The 15,923-nt window shown below is 44.1% G+C and overlaps 1 protein-coding gene across 1 annotated transcript in view; it reads left to right on the plus strand.

Moving 5' to 3' along the window:
* The window catches only part of LOC147880419 (Plasma-membrane choline transporter family protein), a 56,766-nt gene that overhangs the window by 15,212 nt on the left and 25,631 nt on the right, over positions 1 to 15,923 (plus strand). Inside the window, exons 5-9 of the mRNA XM_087370969.1 lie at positions 521 to 597; positions 2,059 to 2,172; positions 2,341 to 2,697; positions 2,853 to 3,104; positions 4,257 to 4,484. Of these exons, the coding sequence (XP_087227095.1) occupies positions 521 to 597; positions 2,059 to 2,172; positions 2,341 to 2,697; positions 2,853 to 3,104; positions 4,257 to 4,484 (1,028 nt within the window). The remainder of the gene's footprint in view (positions 1 to 520; positions 598 to 2,058; positions 2,173 to 2,340; positions 2,698 to 2,852; positions 3,105 to 4,256; positions 4,485 to 15,923) is intronic.

Raw genomic sequence — 15,923 nt, forward strand, 5'->3', positions numbered from 1 at the left:
CTTCACCCCAGCCACAGGCCTCCTCAACCCCCAGCTCCAGTTCCGCTGATAGAGGCCATCTTCCATCTTCCACGAGTGCGGGTCTTCTTCGCACTCCTCGGCTAGACTTGCTTATTAAGAATTCTTTTTCGGCACTGGCAGATTTGGCGACTTTCATGGATGATGAGGAGTTTGTGTCCTCGACCTTAGGGGTCCCGGTCATTGGGATTCCTTCTGACAAGGCCTCCCTTTCAGCAGGTGTGGGGATCCTTTCACCTGTTGAGTTTCCTGCTCTCAGCAGGAGTGTTTCGGCCCAAGAAATCCACAAAGCCATGGTATACTTTCCGATGCTTGACCTCCTCTATAAGGGCTATTGGTCTTTTGGAAGCCTCCTTGATAAGTGCTCTCATTCCTATCCACTTTGCTTGCTCACTCTTGTTTTCTCTTTTATTTTTCCCTTTTGAGAGAGAGAGAGAGAGAGAGAGAGAGAGAGAGAGAGGGAGAATTGAATGTTTTGCTCTTTCCTTTTTCCTTTCTCCAGCTGGATGGATAGGGAATGATACTGTATCTGCTGTAATCGGTGAGGATGCTGCAAACACCCTAGGTGCCTCAACTAGTGTAAGTTTTCTTTATAAATTTGAATTTTATAATTGAGAGTGACCTGGAGGGATGCTTGTGTATAGTGTATCAGTGTTGGGAATGGTTGATGTGCAAGTTTCCTTTTGGTTTCAGATTATTGTCAATCTAACGTGAAATAATGTTATGTTTGATTATGTATGTGGATCATCCATTTTGGCATGTCATTAGTGGTAAGACGTTATGGAATATTTTCCTTCCTCTCTCCATCTCTCTATCTATCTTCAGCCAGCAGGCTACGATGGCGAGAACCCTACAGGGAAGGGATCTAGGGGGAGGAGCGGGCTCTGAGTGTATGGGGAGGAAGGAAGCAGGGAAGGACTAAACAGCCTAGCTGAGAGAAAGGTGGGAAGCTCTATTGTCATCCGTACAATCGTATGGCATCCATAAAGATAGGTACAAAGGGAAGGGGCAGCAAGGTGAGGTGCAGAGAAGAGGTACAGAGGGGATGACTGTGTAAAGGGACCTGCTGGGTGGTCTGAGAAGGGAAGGCTGTGGGGTATGGCAGGCTGAGAGTGAGAGGGGAAAGGATGAGGTGGGACGTGAAGCAGGCAGCAGGGAGGGAGAGCAGCTCATTCTGCCAGCAGCACATTTCAAGGCTTAGGATTTTGAGTGAGGCCACATATGATAAGCTTGCCTAGAGCTCTCTGCTAGCTTGTGTGTGTTGCATGCCATCAGATCCGACGTAGAAGAAGTTCTTGACCAACTGTTAGACCTGTCCCATGCAACTCCATGAAAACACCAGCATGATGCAATGTACTAGACTGTGGCTGACAGGATTGCTAACAGGATTTGTTTACAACCTGTGAGAGCCTTTTGGGCTCCAATATGACAAATTCCCGCGCATACCCTCAAGGTCCAGGGCTATTTACTGCTTGATTGAAATATCAATTTTCAGTTGGCATCCTAGGTAGCATGATATCTGGCCTTAAGAAATCCATTAGTCTTCCCCTTGTGAGGGGGACTTTTTGTCACCATGCAAGTGAACCGATTGTGCTAGCTGATAAAAAGCACACATAACATCCCTATAGGAGCTTGACCCTCTTGAGACAATCACTTGATCCCTTCACAAATAAAGTTCTGTCATTTGAGAGCTTGGAATCCAATAGCTCTGATGTATTGAGAGGCATATCCCAACCAGCCCTGCCCCCTATGATCTCAAGAAATCACCCTAGGACTCAGCCACAAAAAGGAACAAAAGGGGGGCTAATGAATTGACTTTTTTCACTCCACTTGAGCTAAAAAGATCTAAGTGAACTGCTGAATTTGATCATAAACTCTTCACCTTGTGGCATGTGGAATTGAGATCTCATTAGCTAATACCTCCACCAGTCATCACCTGCAATGATTCATGTTCTCTTTCCTTGTTTAATTTGCTGTGCTGAAATTTGGGTAATGCTATTGTGTTCCCATGCTAAAAGGTCTTTGAAACTGCACTTGCAGGAACAAAATCATCTGAAAGCAGTTGCAATCATTATGACAGTTATTTTTCTTATTGTGGTTTTGACTACATTGATTCTCCTCAAAAGGGTGGTTATTGCTATTGCAGTTTTAAAGGTACATACATGTATTGATATGCATCATAGGAAATATTTTCAGGCACGACCTCTGAAAATAGAAAAGATTGTATCCCGCATGCGATTTTGAAGAACTCATTGATTGATTGTCTGTTAATGCATGATTGAAAGAACATGCTAATTTTATGAGGTTGCCATGTACTTCCAGGTTTCTGCAAAAGCAATTGGTGCAATTCCTGGCCTCATCTTTTTTCCGTTTATTCCTTTCGTTGTACTCTCAGTATTTTTCATCTACTGGATCGTGACTGCCTTGTATCTTTTCAGTACTGGGACAGTGACGCAAAACAGTTGCAATAATGGTTGTTGTGCATATAATCTTGCTTCTGAGGCAGTGATATGTGAGGGTTGCTGTGGTTATCATCTTAAATTTACCAGACACATTGCGTTGGCTCTCTTATATCACATATTCGGTTGCTTCTGGACCACACAATTCATCATTGCTTGCTCTCTTACAACAATTGCTGGTGCTGTTGCTTCCTACTACTGGGCAAAGGGACAGGCTTCGGTGAGACTTCTATTCAATTTAAAGAAAGTTTTAAACTTGTTTTGGTGAACTGTGATGCCTGATTGAAAGGAGTAAGTCTTTCTTTGATCAGGAATTTCAAGGAAGATTACCAGAACTCAAGTTTGATGTTGAGGATCTAACATGACATCTGGCAGGACCTGTTTACAGTTCTTTCTTCAGGGATGAGAGTGCTGAGGTACAGCCTTGGGTCTATGGCTCTAGGCTCCCTGGTGGTTGCTATTATTGAGACTATCCGTTTCATTTTGGAGGGTATCCGTAGCAAACTCAAGGCACTGGAGGCAGTCCCAGGAGGTTGTGTCATAAGCATGTTTTGGTGCTGCACTCAGTGTTGCCTGGGTTGCATTGAGTGGACTGTCAAATTCATCAACCGTAATGCATATATTGTGGTATCTCTCCTTATTTTTGTCCCTCTTCTTTCTCAGAGTTTCTGTGCAGGGATGTTGAACTTACTATTGCATGGATTGCATTGAGTGGACTTTGTTGCTCTCATGTTGCCTGAGCTACATCATTTGAAGTGATAATCACGTTATTCCTCTCTCCTCTTCTTTCTCAGAGAGTCTGTGCAGGGGTGTTGAACTTACTGTTGCATGGGTTGCATTGAGTGAACTTTTTTGCTTTCATGTTGGCTGGATTACATGATCTGGACTGACAAATCCATCAATTTTAACACATATATCGTAGTACACATGCCCTGGTCCATTTTTTTTCCTGAGAGATAAAGAAAGAAAGTTTTATTAATGTCTGCAGAAGACCCAAAAAGATCTATGGGAACAAAGTTAGTTATTACACTAGAGTGCCAAGTGGGATTGCATAAAGCATATCCAAGGGAGTGAGCAAAACTCAGCTCAGATTATTGAAGCTCCTACAGCCTGATCTAATATAGTGCCATCAAGACTCCATAAAGGAGAAGCATACATCAGATGTAGACTAAGAGTCTTTAGGTTGTCCCTGACGAGTGCCACACCTTCCTTGTAAACTGCCCATTTACCATTGTTGTGAGTGTCCTTGACTTTAATTGGTGAGGGGTCAAGTCCCTGATATCCAAAACCTTTTACCTTTCAAGAATCTTGTGTGCATGAGTTTTTCTTTTTTTGTATAACAAAAGGGATGATAAAATAAGTGAATTAGACAGGTGTCTGGTATATGGAACGTGAGAGTGAGAAACAATTCCATTGACAAAGACGAGCTCCTTACTTTGCATGCTCACTTTCTAACACAATTGACTTATTTGATTTGGGTCTAGGACTAAGCAACTTGAAAAGGTAGTGTATGTCTTCATTTCTTTATCATTTGTTCCAGTCTTGACTTCCTGTTGGTCCTGTTCCAATGCTGATTCTCTTCATCGTGCATGCATGCAGTTGGCAAGCAGCGCCACTATAATAATTTCATAGGCACGTCTGATATGAACAAAAATGTCTGAATCCTGTATCAAAGTTACTTAAGCTAGTTGGATGCATCAAAATAGAATTGCTTAGTAGATGTTGATATTTGATATAAGTTTCTCACATCAGTACACGTGTTCCATTTTTTATGTTCAGATAGCAATTACCGGGAAAGGATTTTGTGGTGCTGCTGTAAGGGCTACAAGCCTTATACTTGACAACATCTTGAGGATTGGGACAGTGAACGTAATTGGGAATATCTTCGTGTTTTTGGGCAAGGTTTGTGTTGGTCTTGCATCTGCACTCTTTGCTTTCTTTATGCTGGAAACTCATCGATACAAGTCAGGCCATGACAAAGTTTCCTCTCCATTATTTCCAGTCTTGGTGAGTTACATGTGTTTTTTTGGGGTTATGTCTTTTAACCAAAATCACACATATTGGGTGCAGGCATGTTTTGGGTCTGGTATTATTGACTCTGGTTTAGTTTATTTATTTCTGGTTTCATGATGTAGCACTTCTCTTTTGTTGGTTTATGACATAGGTATTAGATAGCTAATTTGTTGGAAGTTTTTAGTAGCTTATAATTCAATGCTTCAAACATTGCATTTATTTCATTTTACTGCACCCTACCGCCTCCCCCCCCCCCCCGCCCCCCTCCTTCAACATTTGGTTGGTATCTTTACTAGACACGAAATTGTACTTTTGGTGATGGGTACCGTAGGACTCTCTACCCTCACATTTTGAGTCCTAGATGATAGCAGACTCCTTAGAAAGGAGGATAGTAGAGAGGAGACCAGCAGGGAGGATGGGTTGTTCCATTCAGAGAGTCCGGATAGTAGCTTAGTGATGAAAGAGGTAGTACATAGATCCAGACCCTTGGGACCTAGGCGATTGATGTTGGAGAGATCCCAGTGTTTTGAATGTGCACTTGAGATCTCCTTTTTTGGCCGTTCAGACAGACTAGGGAGGGGGATTCAGATGCAAAAGATTGATAGTTCACCTACAGTAGGGACCTTCTCAGAGACTGCTATCAGATTTTTGGCACAGGCTATGGGAGAGTTTCAGGCCTAAGAACATCCCTCTTTTTCTTTGGTTGATAGCTCGACAGTGGGCACATGGCTGGGATATGAATGCAGATAGGTGGCTTGTTCAAGATGTGGCTTCAGAGAGAGTCATAGAGTCACTGTATCTGGGATTGCCCAATGCACATATGCATAAGAGGTCTGGAAGCAAGCCCTGAGATTGCTCTTTGCTGGCACCCAAGGAGATGACCCAGGGTGCAGTTGCCTACGTGACGGACAGAGGACCACCTTCTTTTTCTTTTTTTTGCAAAGAGATGAACCTTCTATTAATGCTTGAAAAACTTCATACAAAACAGCAGCCCCGAAGGTGTTGAGTATGGAAAAACCGATAAAGGCTGAAAGAAGAAACCAGCCTATTCCAAAGAAACCCAGCTCAGTGCCTAGGGAATCTTTGGTACAGGGGCTACTAGCCAGGTGGGGGGACTATACAACCAGCGAATCCCTCGCTGAGTGAATATGTAGAAAAATCCTGCAGGCCAAGCCTTGCAGAAATGTTGTAAGAGATTACAAAGATATGGTGTTGTAGGCATAAAGTCAACCCTATGGTTGACCAGTAGTACTTGGGTACTATATATACCAAGTACTTGTATTGTTTCATTTGAACATTTCTATTGGAGCTTTCTTGTGTGTGCACTCTTTTTTTTTCCAAGAAATAGACTTCTATTAAGTAAGAGAAAAAACCCGCGAGAGCAAGCTCTAAGCGGAATACATCATGAAATCATGAGGATAAATAAACCCCCTTAAAGTGAGGTGGAAAACAACCAAGGCTGAGGCTGAAAGTACCACGTCAACCCTATGGGAGTCTCAGAGAAGAAAGGAGAATCCTTCCATTCTTTGAAGAAAGAAGTCCTCCTAGCTGAGGTCGCAGGAGTCTCCCTACATACTCGTCCATACGGCCATCAAAGTATGTACGGTGTCTGTCCAGACACTAGCCAATGTGTACATGCCTCTGCGCATCTGGTTCTCCGGATATGCCAGGATATTATGCTCGCTAGAATCTCCCAAGAGGTATCCACAGAGGCATGTACAGCTACAAAAGGAAGGTGTGGTATCACATATAACGAACAACCCCTCTCTTGGGATGCATTTAAATTCTTTGCCCCTAGGCACAACCTTTGCATTAGGCTCTTGGCCTTAGATCTACCTAGTCTGGTGCTATCAGCCCTCACCTAGGACCTTGACATTAATTCCCTCCCGATCATTTACATGAAGCGCAAACAAATATATTACAAAGATAGATCCTATAAGGGAAATGTCGACTGATTCTTCCGAGGTCATGCTACCTCGGCTAGAGCGTAACATTCCTTCCCTCTTCAGACATCAGCATCCTCGATGATAAAATCTGGGAACACTCTCCGCAACTGATATACGGATTCCCAGGTAGCTTCGGATAGAGGCTGACCATGCCATGCAACCAACACCGTGGGTATCTTCCGATTTCATATTTGCATTGTTCCTCGGTCCAGGATTCTTGTTGGTTTGCGCCTTGCACTATCCTCTATCTCCTGAAATAAAACCACACCTTCGATTAGTGAGTCACCTGTATGTAATAATTTCTTTAAGCGCGAAACATGAAAAACCGGGTGCACCTTACACCCCTGTGGCAATTCTAATTTATAGGCTACACTGCCTATTCTCTTTAGAATTAACCACGGCTCACAGTATCGAGGTGACAACTTAGCACACTCTCCTGAAGTCAACGACTTCGAGTGCGAAGGAACTCTGAGAAAAACTTTTTCTCCTTCCTTAAATACTCTTATAGACCGGTTTTCATCCGCATACACCTTGGCTCTATCCATAGCCTGGCGGATATTAGCTCTTGCAAGTGCTAGCATCTCCCGCAACTGAACTACAAAATTCGCGGCACTAGGCACTTTCTGAGGTACTCCAACTATAGTTGGATTGGCTGGTCTATAACCATAGTTAAGTTCAAATGGACTGAACCCTGTAGAGGAATGTTTTCTATCATTGTAGGCAAACTCCAACAATGGCAACCACTTGTCTCACGTATGTTGCCTCAATGACACATATGCCCTCAGCATATCCTCTAAAGTCTGGTTGACTCGCTCCGTCTGACCATCCGTCTCAGGATGATCCCCACTACTCATTCCCAACTCAGTCCTTAGTGTCTCAAATACCGCTGTCCAAAAATGACCGGTAAATTTGACATCTCTGTCTGACACTATGGATCTAGGCAATCCATGCAGACGAAATATATGTCTAATGAACAAATCCGCCACTTGCGGGCCACTAACAGACTCTCTAGTCGGAATGAAGTGAGCCATCTTGGTTAGACGATTAACCACCACAAGGATAGAATCATATCCTCCTTGTGTTGTAGGCAGCCCTACAATAAAGTCCATGGAAATGCTCTCCCACTTACTTAGTGGTATGTCCAAGGGCTGTAAAAGTCCGGGTGGCTTCAACCGCTTGGCCTTGCTTACCTGACACGAGAAACACCATGTCACATATTCATGAATATGCTTTTTCATCTTTGGCCAAAAGAAATCTCACTTCACGAGATCATATGTCTTGTCTACCCCTGGATGTCCCGCACACGGGCTATCATGGCACTGTCGAATGACTCTCTGCCTGAGATCATTCTGACTAGGTACTACAACCTTGCCATTTCTTTCTAGCATACCATCCCTTATGGTATATCTTGCAAAGTTTGGCCTTTTCTGGATGCCAGGTCATCCTTTTCATTTTCCCCGGGTTTTAACACATGAGCCTTAGGCCATAAGCTCTGGACAAACTCGTCCACCTTTTGAGTTTATCTAATCTCGGTCATTAGAGCACTCTCTAATATCGTGAAACTCAGGTTGTGCATAATGCGAGACAACGCATCAGCAACCTTATTGTCTTTTCCTCTTCGGTACCGAATCGTTAGATTAAACTCCTGCATGAGCTCTGCCCACCTAGCTTGGCGGCCCCTCAAGCCAGGCTGTTTACAGAAATGTTTCAGAGTATCATGATCCACATCCACATAAAACTCTGAACCATACAAATAATGCCTCCATGTTTTCAAAGCATGGATAACAGCATACAACTCCAATTCATGAGTTGGCCAATTCCTTTGAGAGGGAGAAAGCTTCTTGCTTTCAAAGGCTACTGGCCTTCCCTCTTGAAGGAGGACTGCTCCTACCGCAATGCCACTTGCATCGGTTTCCAGGAACAACGGTTTCTGGGGATCAACTATTTTCAACACCGGTCCTGTGACCACAGCTTGTTTTATGGTGTTAAAACTTTCTTGTTGATTCTGTCCCCATATAAAAGGTACTTTATCTGAGGTCAGATCAGTCAATGGCGATACTATTTCAGAATATCCTTTGATATGCCTTCTATAAAATTGGACAAATCCCAAGAATGATCGCAACGCGGTCAGACTTTGAGGGATTGGCCAAGTTAGTATCGCAGCCACTTTCTTTGGATCCATTTCTACCCCCTGTGGAGTAATTATGAATCCTAAATATTCAAGCCTAACCATACATAGTATAGTTTTCTTTTCATTTACATAAAGACTGGCTTTTCTCAAAGTACTGAACACTATTCTTAAGTGTTCACGATGCTCAATAATACTTTTACTGAACACTAGAATATCGTCAATAAAATGTACTACAAACTTTCCAATATACGGACGTAGTAAATCGTTCATAAGCATGACGAATGTAGCCGGAGCATTGGTAAGTCCAAAGGGCATTACCAAAAACTCATAATGACCAAACCTGCTTTTGAAAGCGGTTTTATGCACATCCTCGGCTCTAATCCGGATTTGATGGTAGCCACACTTAAGATCTATCTTGCTGAAAATCACGGCTCCATGTAATGCATCTAGCAAATCATCAGTCCGAGCCATCGGATACCTGTGCTTAACAATGATATTATTCAATGCTCTGTAATCTATACAGAGGCGAAACGTATCATCCTTTTTCTTCTTTAATATCACTGGCGAAGCAAAAGGTGAGAAACTTGGTGAATCTGCCCCAACTTGAGGTATTCTTCCAGTTGTCTACGCAGCTCCGCCTCTTCAGTAAAACTCATTCTATAGGGAGGTCTATTTACAGGTTCTGCCCCCGGGATCAGTTCAATCTTATGTTGAACTTTCCGCTCTGGAGGTAACCCATAAGGTGGTTCATCCCTAAAACATTCAGAGAACTCCTCTGTTATAAGATTAGCCAGCTTGGCCATCTCACCACTTTGCATAACATCAGTGCTAGCCGAAAAATCATCAACCGGCTCTACCAATGCTGTGCAAAGGAATAAAAACTCTACTTGAGCTTTTCGGATTTCCATCACGGAAACCAACGGTCCCTGAGGTATATCTTTCTCACCTCGCAAGACATAAAGCATATCATTCATCTTGAATTGATATACGTGCTTTTTCCAATCAATGGCTGGATTCTTCCTAGAATGCCACGCCATACCCAGGGCTATATCTGCATGAGCAAGCTTGGTCATTTCAAAATCAACCTTCTTAGCATAGTCATGAATCCGAAGCTCCAACTGGGTAACCCTTTGGTCCCATACTTCAGTTGAACTTCCATCTACCATCCTGATTGTATACGCATAGTCAGATGGGCTTATCTTTAATTTCAGCCTCTTCACGAGCTTGGAGTTAATCACATTGTGAGTTGACGCCGAGTCAAACAACACAATGACATCATGATTGGCCACTTGCCCTTTCATTTAAGTTAACTCCGTATCATTAAAGGCTGTATACCCCGTTGCTGCGGGCTTAGATAGGATGTTATCAGGTGCACTCGTTACTAACTTAGCAACAGACACACATAACAAACAAGGTACTAATCTCTAAGAAGATCCCGCTAGCTGAATCTGCATCTCTTCCGCTCTGGGACTTCCCTCCATCTCCACGTCGCATTCTGAGATCACCATCTCATCCATCCGACGATCTTTGTTACGTGGACAATCCTTCCACTGATGAGGCTGAAGGCAACCAAAACATAAGCCTTCTCTCCTCGCTTTTTCCCTTTGTTCTGGGTTTAAGGGAGACTTAGACCGGACTGCCATTGGGGTTACTTTCCTTTTCACTCCAATGGTGGTACTTGATTTAGGAGTCTCAGCTAGTTTCGCCTGCTTGGCTTGACCACTCGGCTGAGAACCACTTCCTCTACTAGTCCATTTCTTCTTAAACCCAGATTTCTTTGGATACCCATACTGGGTTCCGACCTATGCAAACCCACTTGGCTTGCTGCCCTTGGCATCTTCATAGTTCAGGGCTATAGCTATTGCATCATCTAACGTGTTCGCGTACTTAGCCCGAACTTCCATTTTTATTCGATCATTCGATCCAAATATGAAATCTTTCATTTGGATTGATTGAAGCAGGGGTTCGTCAACCTTCATTACACTCTCTCGAAACTTATCAGTGTATTCTGCCACTGATGATTTTCTCTGACGAAGGTTCGTATATTGATCCCAAGCTCGGGATGCTTCGTCAGGAGGTAAGAAGTGTTTCCTGAACTCTCTTTTAAACCCCTCCCAGGTAGTGGATGCTATACCATCTTTTTGCTGTTTGATCCACCACCGATCCGCTGCCTCACTAAACATGTGGGTGGCCTCACGGATCTTCTTGATGTCATTTCTGATTTCACAAATGGCGAACGCCTCGTCCCATTTGTGTAACCAGGTCTCAATGACATCGGAACTACGGTCGTTCATCCGACCAGAATACTTTTCTGGCCTGTAATTGGCAATATTTGGCACTTTAGCCTTCCTAGGCTCGACCGTATGGACACTAGACTCCGGTTCCATTGCAGCCTTTCCCTTCTCCTCTCGAGAAGGTGTGGCAGACATACTATGTATCGCTCTCCTAAGTTCGGACTGCCCTGCATTGGCCTGTAATTGCTGTGCTAACAACTGTTGCAAGGCATCCTCCAGCAATGCAATCCTGCCAGATAAAGTATGAGCTACTCGGCGCGACACCTGCTGGGTCGGCCGAACTCCTAATTCGCCAGGGTCCCTCCTGGAAGCTCCTTCTTCTGCTTCCATTCAGTTCAATGGGTGTTTTGTTCTGTTTTGTTTTGTTTTGTTTTTGTTTTTGTTTTTTTTTATAAACACCACTGACACTCTGACACAATTCCCTACACTAGGGAATTCCTGCAATCCCATATTCACACTGATCAGGCATTTAACACAGGCGTATATCTCAGACCGCACTTTTCCCTATCCTAGGGAAGCTCTTGCAAACAAACTCAACTGTAACACATAGGCATAACCACAAGCACAATCTGTCCCTGCTACAACATCGAAGCCTCATGCAGGCTGATTACTCTTAAGATCCCATCTATGAAAGTCAAGCATCACCCGACTAAATCGAGAAAAAAACAACAACATGAAACTAATGGAGGTCAAAGAGAGCTCTCTGGTCATCAACGAACAGCCGCGCTCCCTTTTCCCACAGTTCTGTCCACGTTTACAAGAAAAAAAACGATTCTCCCCAATTCGCCTCTTCCTCGAGAATCACTATTCCATTTGCATCTGCTATCTGTCGCACTTCAGAATCTCGCCCAGCAGCCGCACTAGGTGGTGACACAATCGTAATTCGCGTCAGCGTTTTTCAATCACTGCTCGTCGCACTCGCTTCTGACAGCCCCACAGAGCCTTCCTATGCGCACCTGACGTCCATGTCGTTTCCTTAGAACCTGCGACCCTTCAATTCCGTCAACCACACATTTCACAATCCGTATTTCGTCAAATGAGTCCGTCGCGTGGAGGTCACGAGTAGCAGGATCCTCCTGCGCTCTTCATCTGTCTTGTTTCGTCAAGTTGCCTTACGGGAACCCTCCGCTCCAGCAACAGCTTAGACGCCTGCATGTCCCGCTCCTACGCTCTGCGACAAGCTTGCGTAGGCCAGTGCCAATCGATGCATAGGCTAGTCGTTCGTCGTCACAACGTATCACCAACACAGTTAGCCCATCGATTTGGCGCTCAGGTCCGTCGACGATGCAGCTCTATCCATCACGTGAAAGTCACAAATGGACAACTCGCCACCTACGCTCCCCGCCTATCCGTCGTCAGCCACCAGGGCTGTCCAGGCCTGCACCTCGAGCTCACGCTGCGCGTTTGTCATCGTCATGCAGTCCCCTCCACTTCGTAGCCTTGGGCTCTGATACCAAATGTAAAGCACAAATATCTATCTTCTACTGCAGATCACGGGAGCAGCACCATGAATAACCTCCCAGCCAAATCTTGCTGAAGCTGACAAGCAGACAAAGAAATTCTGTTCAAAATCATGCGTGAAAATCCTTCTCTTCTGTGTCTAGCCTCAACAAGCCCCAATTCCCTAGATAGATCTAGATGCCACATGTCATCCATATAGGGCCTTCCTAATGCAACATTTCACCCCTCTCTTGGGATGCATTTAAATTCTTTGCCCCTAGGCACAACCTTTGCATTAGGCCCTTGGCCTTAGATCTACCTAGTCTGGTGCTATCAGCCCTCACCTAGGACCTTGACATTAATTCCCTCCCGATCATTTACATGAAGCGCAAACAAATATATATTACAAAGATAGGTCCTATAAGGGAAATGTCGACTGATTCTTCCGAGGTCATGCTACCTTGGCTAGAGCGTAACAGGGATTTACAGGCACATTTGCAGCCAGTTGCACTTTTGGGACTTGCAGTTCTTTTTGTAGGTACATTTCTAGCTTGTGGGTATCCCATTTTGCATCATGTCAACTCTTTTAGACAGTTTTGCAATTTGTCCGAGGGTGACAAGCTGGATGGACCAAACTATGCCTTGTGGTCATTCATGCTTAAGAACATCTTGGTTGGTAAGGGCTTGTGGGATATTGTTAGTGGGGATGAGGTGAGGCCAGCAGGCTCATATACATCCATCACAGCTTCTTTGGGTCAGACTACAGGCAGACAGCAGACTGCTACAACCCCTCTTGCTAGTCCCATAGCATCGACGGAGGAGCAGAAGAAGTTTGACCGCCACAGTGCCCATGCAATGTTTTTGATTGCCACAAATGTGACGAGGCACATTATGACGACTATCAAGTCATGCAAGGATGCAAAGGCAGCATGGGAAAGATTGGCAAACATGTATCATGTTAAGAATGAGGCAAGGGCCATTGCCTTGACAAATCAGCTCAAGGATCTCGAGATGCAGAAAGGCCAGGTCATCACTGATCATATTGCCAGGATCATCGATCTACGTGATCAGCTCGCAAGTATTGATGAGAAAATAGAAGACGAGAAGCTCGTCTCTATTACTCTCAATAGCTTAGCGCCCTCATATGGCACATTCGTCACTTCATTGACCATTGTTCTTAGGGTAGCCTCACTCTCGTTCGATGAGTTAGTTGGGCTTTTATTGCAGGAAGAGGAGAGATGCTCAGATTTTACCAAAGCCTCTCGTCAGGGTGAGCAAGCGCTTGCCATGGGTGGAAAGGGAAAAGTTTGAGCCAAAACACAGCCATACAACTCAGCCCAAGGAGGGGAATGCAAGTAGTTCAAGCAAAAATCAGAAAAAGGACAAATGCAATTATTGCAAGAAGCCAGGGCATTACATCGCAGAGCATTGTCCTACTTGTACAACAATAATATGACTCAATGAGTATGCAGGGAGACTCCCGTGCAGCCTCAACTAGGAGGGCTTTTTTCTTCAGGGAATGGAAGGATTTTCCTTTCTTCTCTGAGACTCCTACAGGGTTGAGGTGGCACTTTCAGCCTCAGCCTTGGTTGTTTTCCACTTAACTTTGAGGGGGGTTTTATTTATCCTCATGATTTCATGATGTATTCCGCTTTGAGCTTGCTCTCGCAGGTTTTTTCTCTTACTTAATAGAAGTCTCTTTCTTGGGAAAAAAAAAAATATGACTCAAGGAATGCCAAAATTATAGCAACCAGCAAATGAAGTGTGTAAGGGGTGTGCACTTGGCAAATTGCATTGCTTGCCATTCAGTAAATAAGGCAAGAATTGGGTCAAGGCAGCCAAAGTGTTGCAGATAGTGCACAGTGATGTATGTGGCCCCATGACTATTCCCATACATAGAGGAGCAAGGTACTTTGTGACCTTTATAGATGACTTCTCTAGGTCCACATGGCTTTTTCTCATGAAGGAAAAATCTGAGGTGTTCTATTGGTTTCAAGAGTTCAAAGCTATGGCTGAGAACCAAACCAATTCTAGAATTGGAACACTCAACTCAGATAGAGGGGGAGAGTACATGTCACATGCATTCTAGGGATTTTTGAAGTAGCATGGGATTAAACATCACTTGACATGCCCTTACACACCACAGCAGAATCCACTCCCTGAGAGGAAGAATCATACTCTCATGGAGATGACGAGATGCATGCTGAAATTCAAGAGAGTCTCAAAGGCTTTTTGGGGAGAAGCAGTTGTGACAGCCACTTACATTCAGAACAGATGCCCTACCAAAGCTTTGGTTAATGTGACTCCATTTGAGGCTTTGTATGGCTTTAAGCCAAAGGTTAGTATTTCAGAGTTTTTGGCTTAGTGGCATATGCTTTGGTTCCAGATGCACATTGGACAAAGCTTGATGACAAGAGTGTCAAATGCATTTTCGTGGGGTATAGCATTGAAAGCAGGGGATTTAGGCTTTATAATCCCGCTACCAAGAAGGTAATAATCAGCAGAGATGTTCTCTTTGCTGAGAATGAGTGCATGCAGTCCGCTAGTGCAGACTTGCCACCATATGATGACACCCCTTTGGACATCATCCAGTTTGAGGATGATGAGATGGAGTTTCTTGATGCTTTCCCTTCTACTTCTCATAGTTCAGATGGCTTGCCACATGTTGAGGATGGCTCTCCCTCAAATGTTTCAGATTTGCAGAGCCAATTAATGAGAATAGACCGCCTCATGTTTGGAGGCATTATCAACGTCGTGAGGCCACTAAAGATGTTGATGCAACCCCGAGTGGTACAACAGAGAAATCTATTCCACGTTGGGCAAGGTTAACCATTCAAGATGCTAAGGATCAGCCTACTTTGGAGAAAACCAAGGCCAGCAGCACTCAGAAAAATCAGAAAAAAGGTCAATTTTGCTTTGATGACCTCAGTGATGGAAGCTGAAAATGACCCTCAGAGCTTCAAAGATGCCTTGCATAATCCGGCATGGCAGAAAGCTATGGAAGCTGAGATTAAATCCATTGAGAAGAATGCCACATGGGGCTTGGTTGATGCGCCCATTGGGAAAAATGTGGTTGGCACGAAATGGATTTATAAGGTGAAATACCATTCAGATGGCACAGTTGAGAAATACAAAGCCCGTTTGGTTGCCAAGGGGTATGCACAAGAGGAGGGAATAGATTATGAGGAGACTTTTGCTCCAATGGCCAAGATGACCACCATTCATTCTGTCATCTCTCTTGCTACGTTTTGTGGTTGGTTAGTGTACCAGATGGATGTCAAGACTGCTTTCCTCAATGGAGATCTTAAAGAGGAGGTCTATGTACATCAGCCCCAAGGTTTTGAGGTGAAGGGACAAGAGCATAAGGTATGCAAGCTCAGGAAGGCTCTATATGGGTTGAAGCAAGCACCTCGTGCGTGGTATCAAAAGATACATCAGTTTTTGTTGTCCCAAGGCTTCGTAAACACTCATACAGAGCCAAATCTGTATGTTCTGCAGCAAAAATCAGAATTGGTCATGTTGGTACTATATGTGGATGACATCATACTCACTTGCAGTGATTTGCAGCAAATTACAGCAGTGCAGTCCGCTTTATGTTACAACTTTGACATGACAGATTTAG

This window comes from Dipteris shenzhenensis, chromosome 32 (genome assembly GCF_047967505.1).
Source record: "Dipteris shenzhenensis isolate YYH24624 ecotype China chromosome 32, Dip_SZ_1.0, whole genome shotgun sequence".
NCBI lineage: Eukaryota > Viridiplantae > Streptophyta > Polypodiopsida > Gleicheniales > Dipteridaceae > Dipteris > Dipteris shenzhenensis.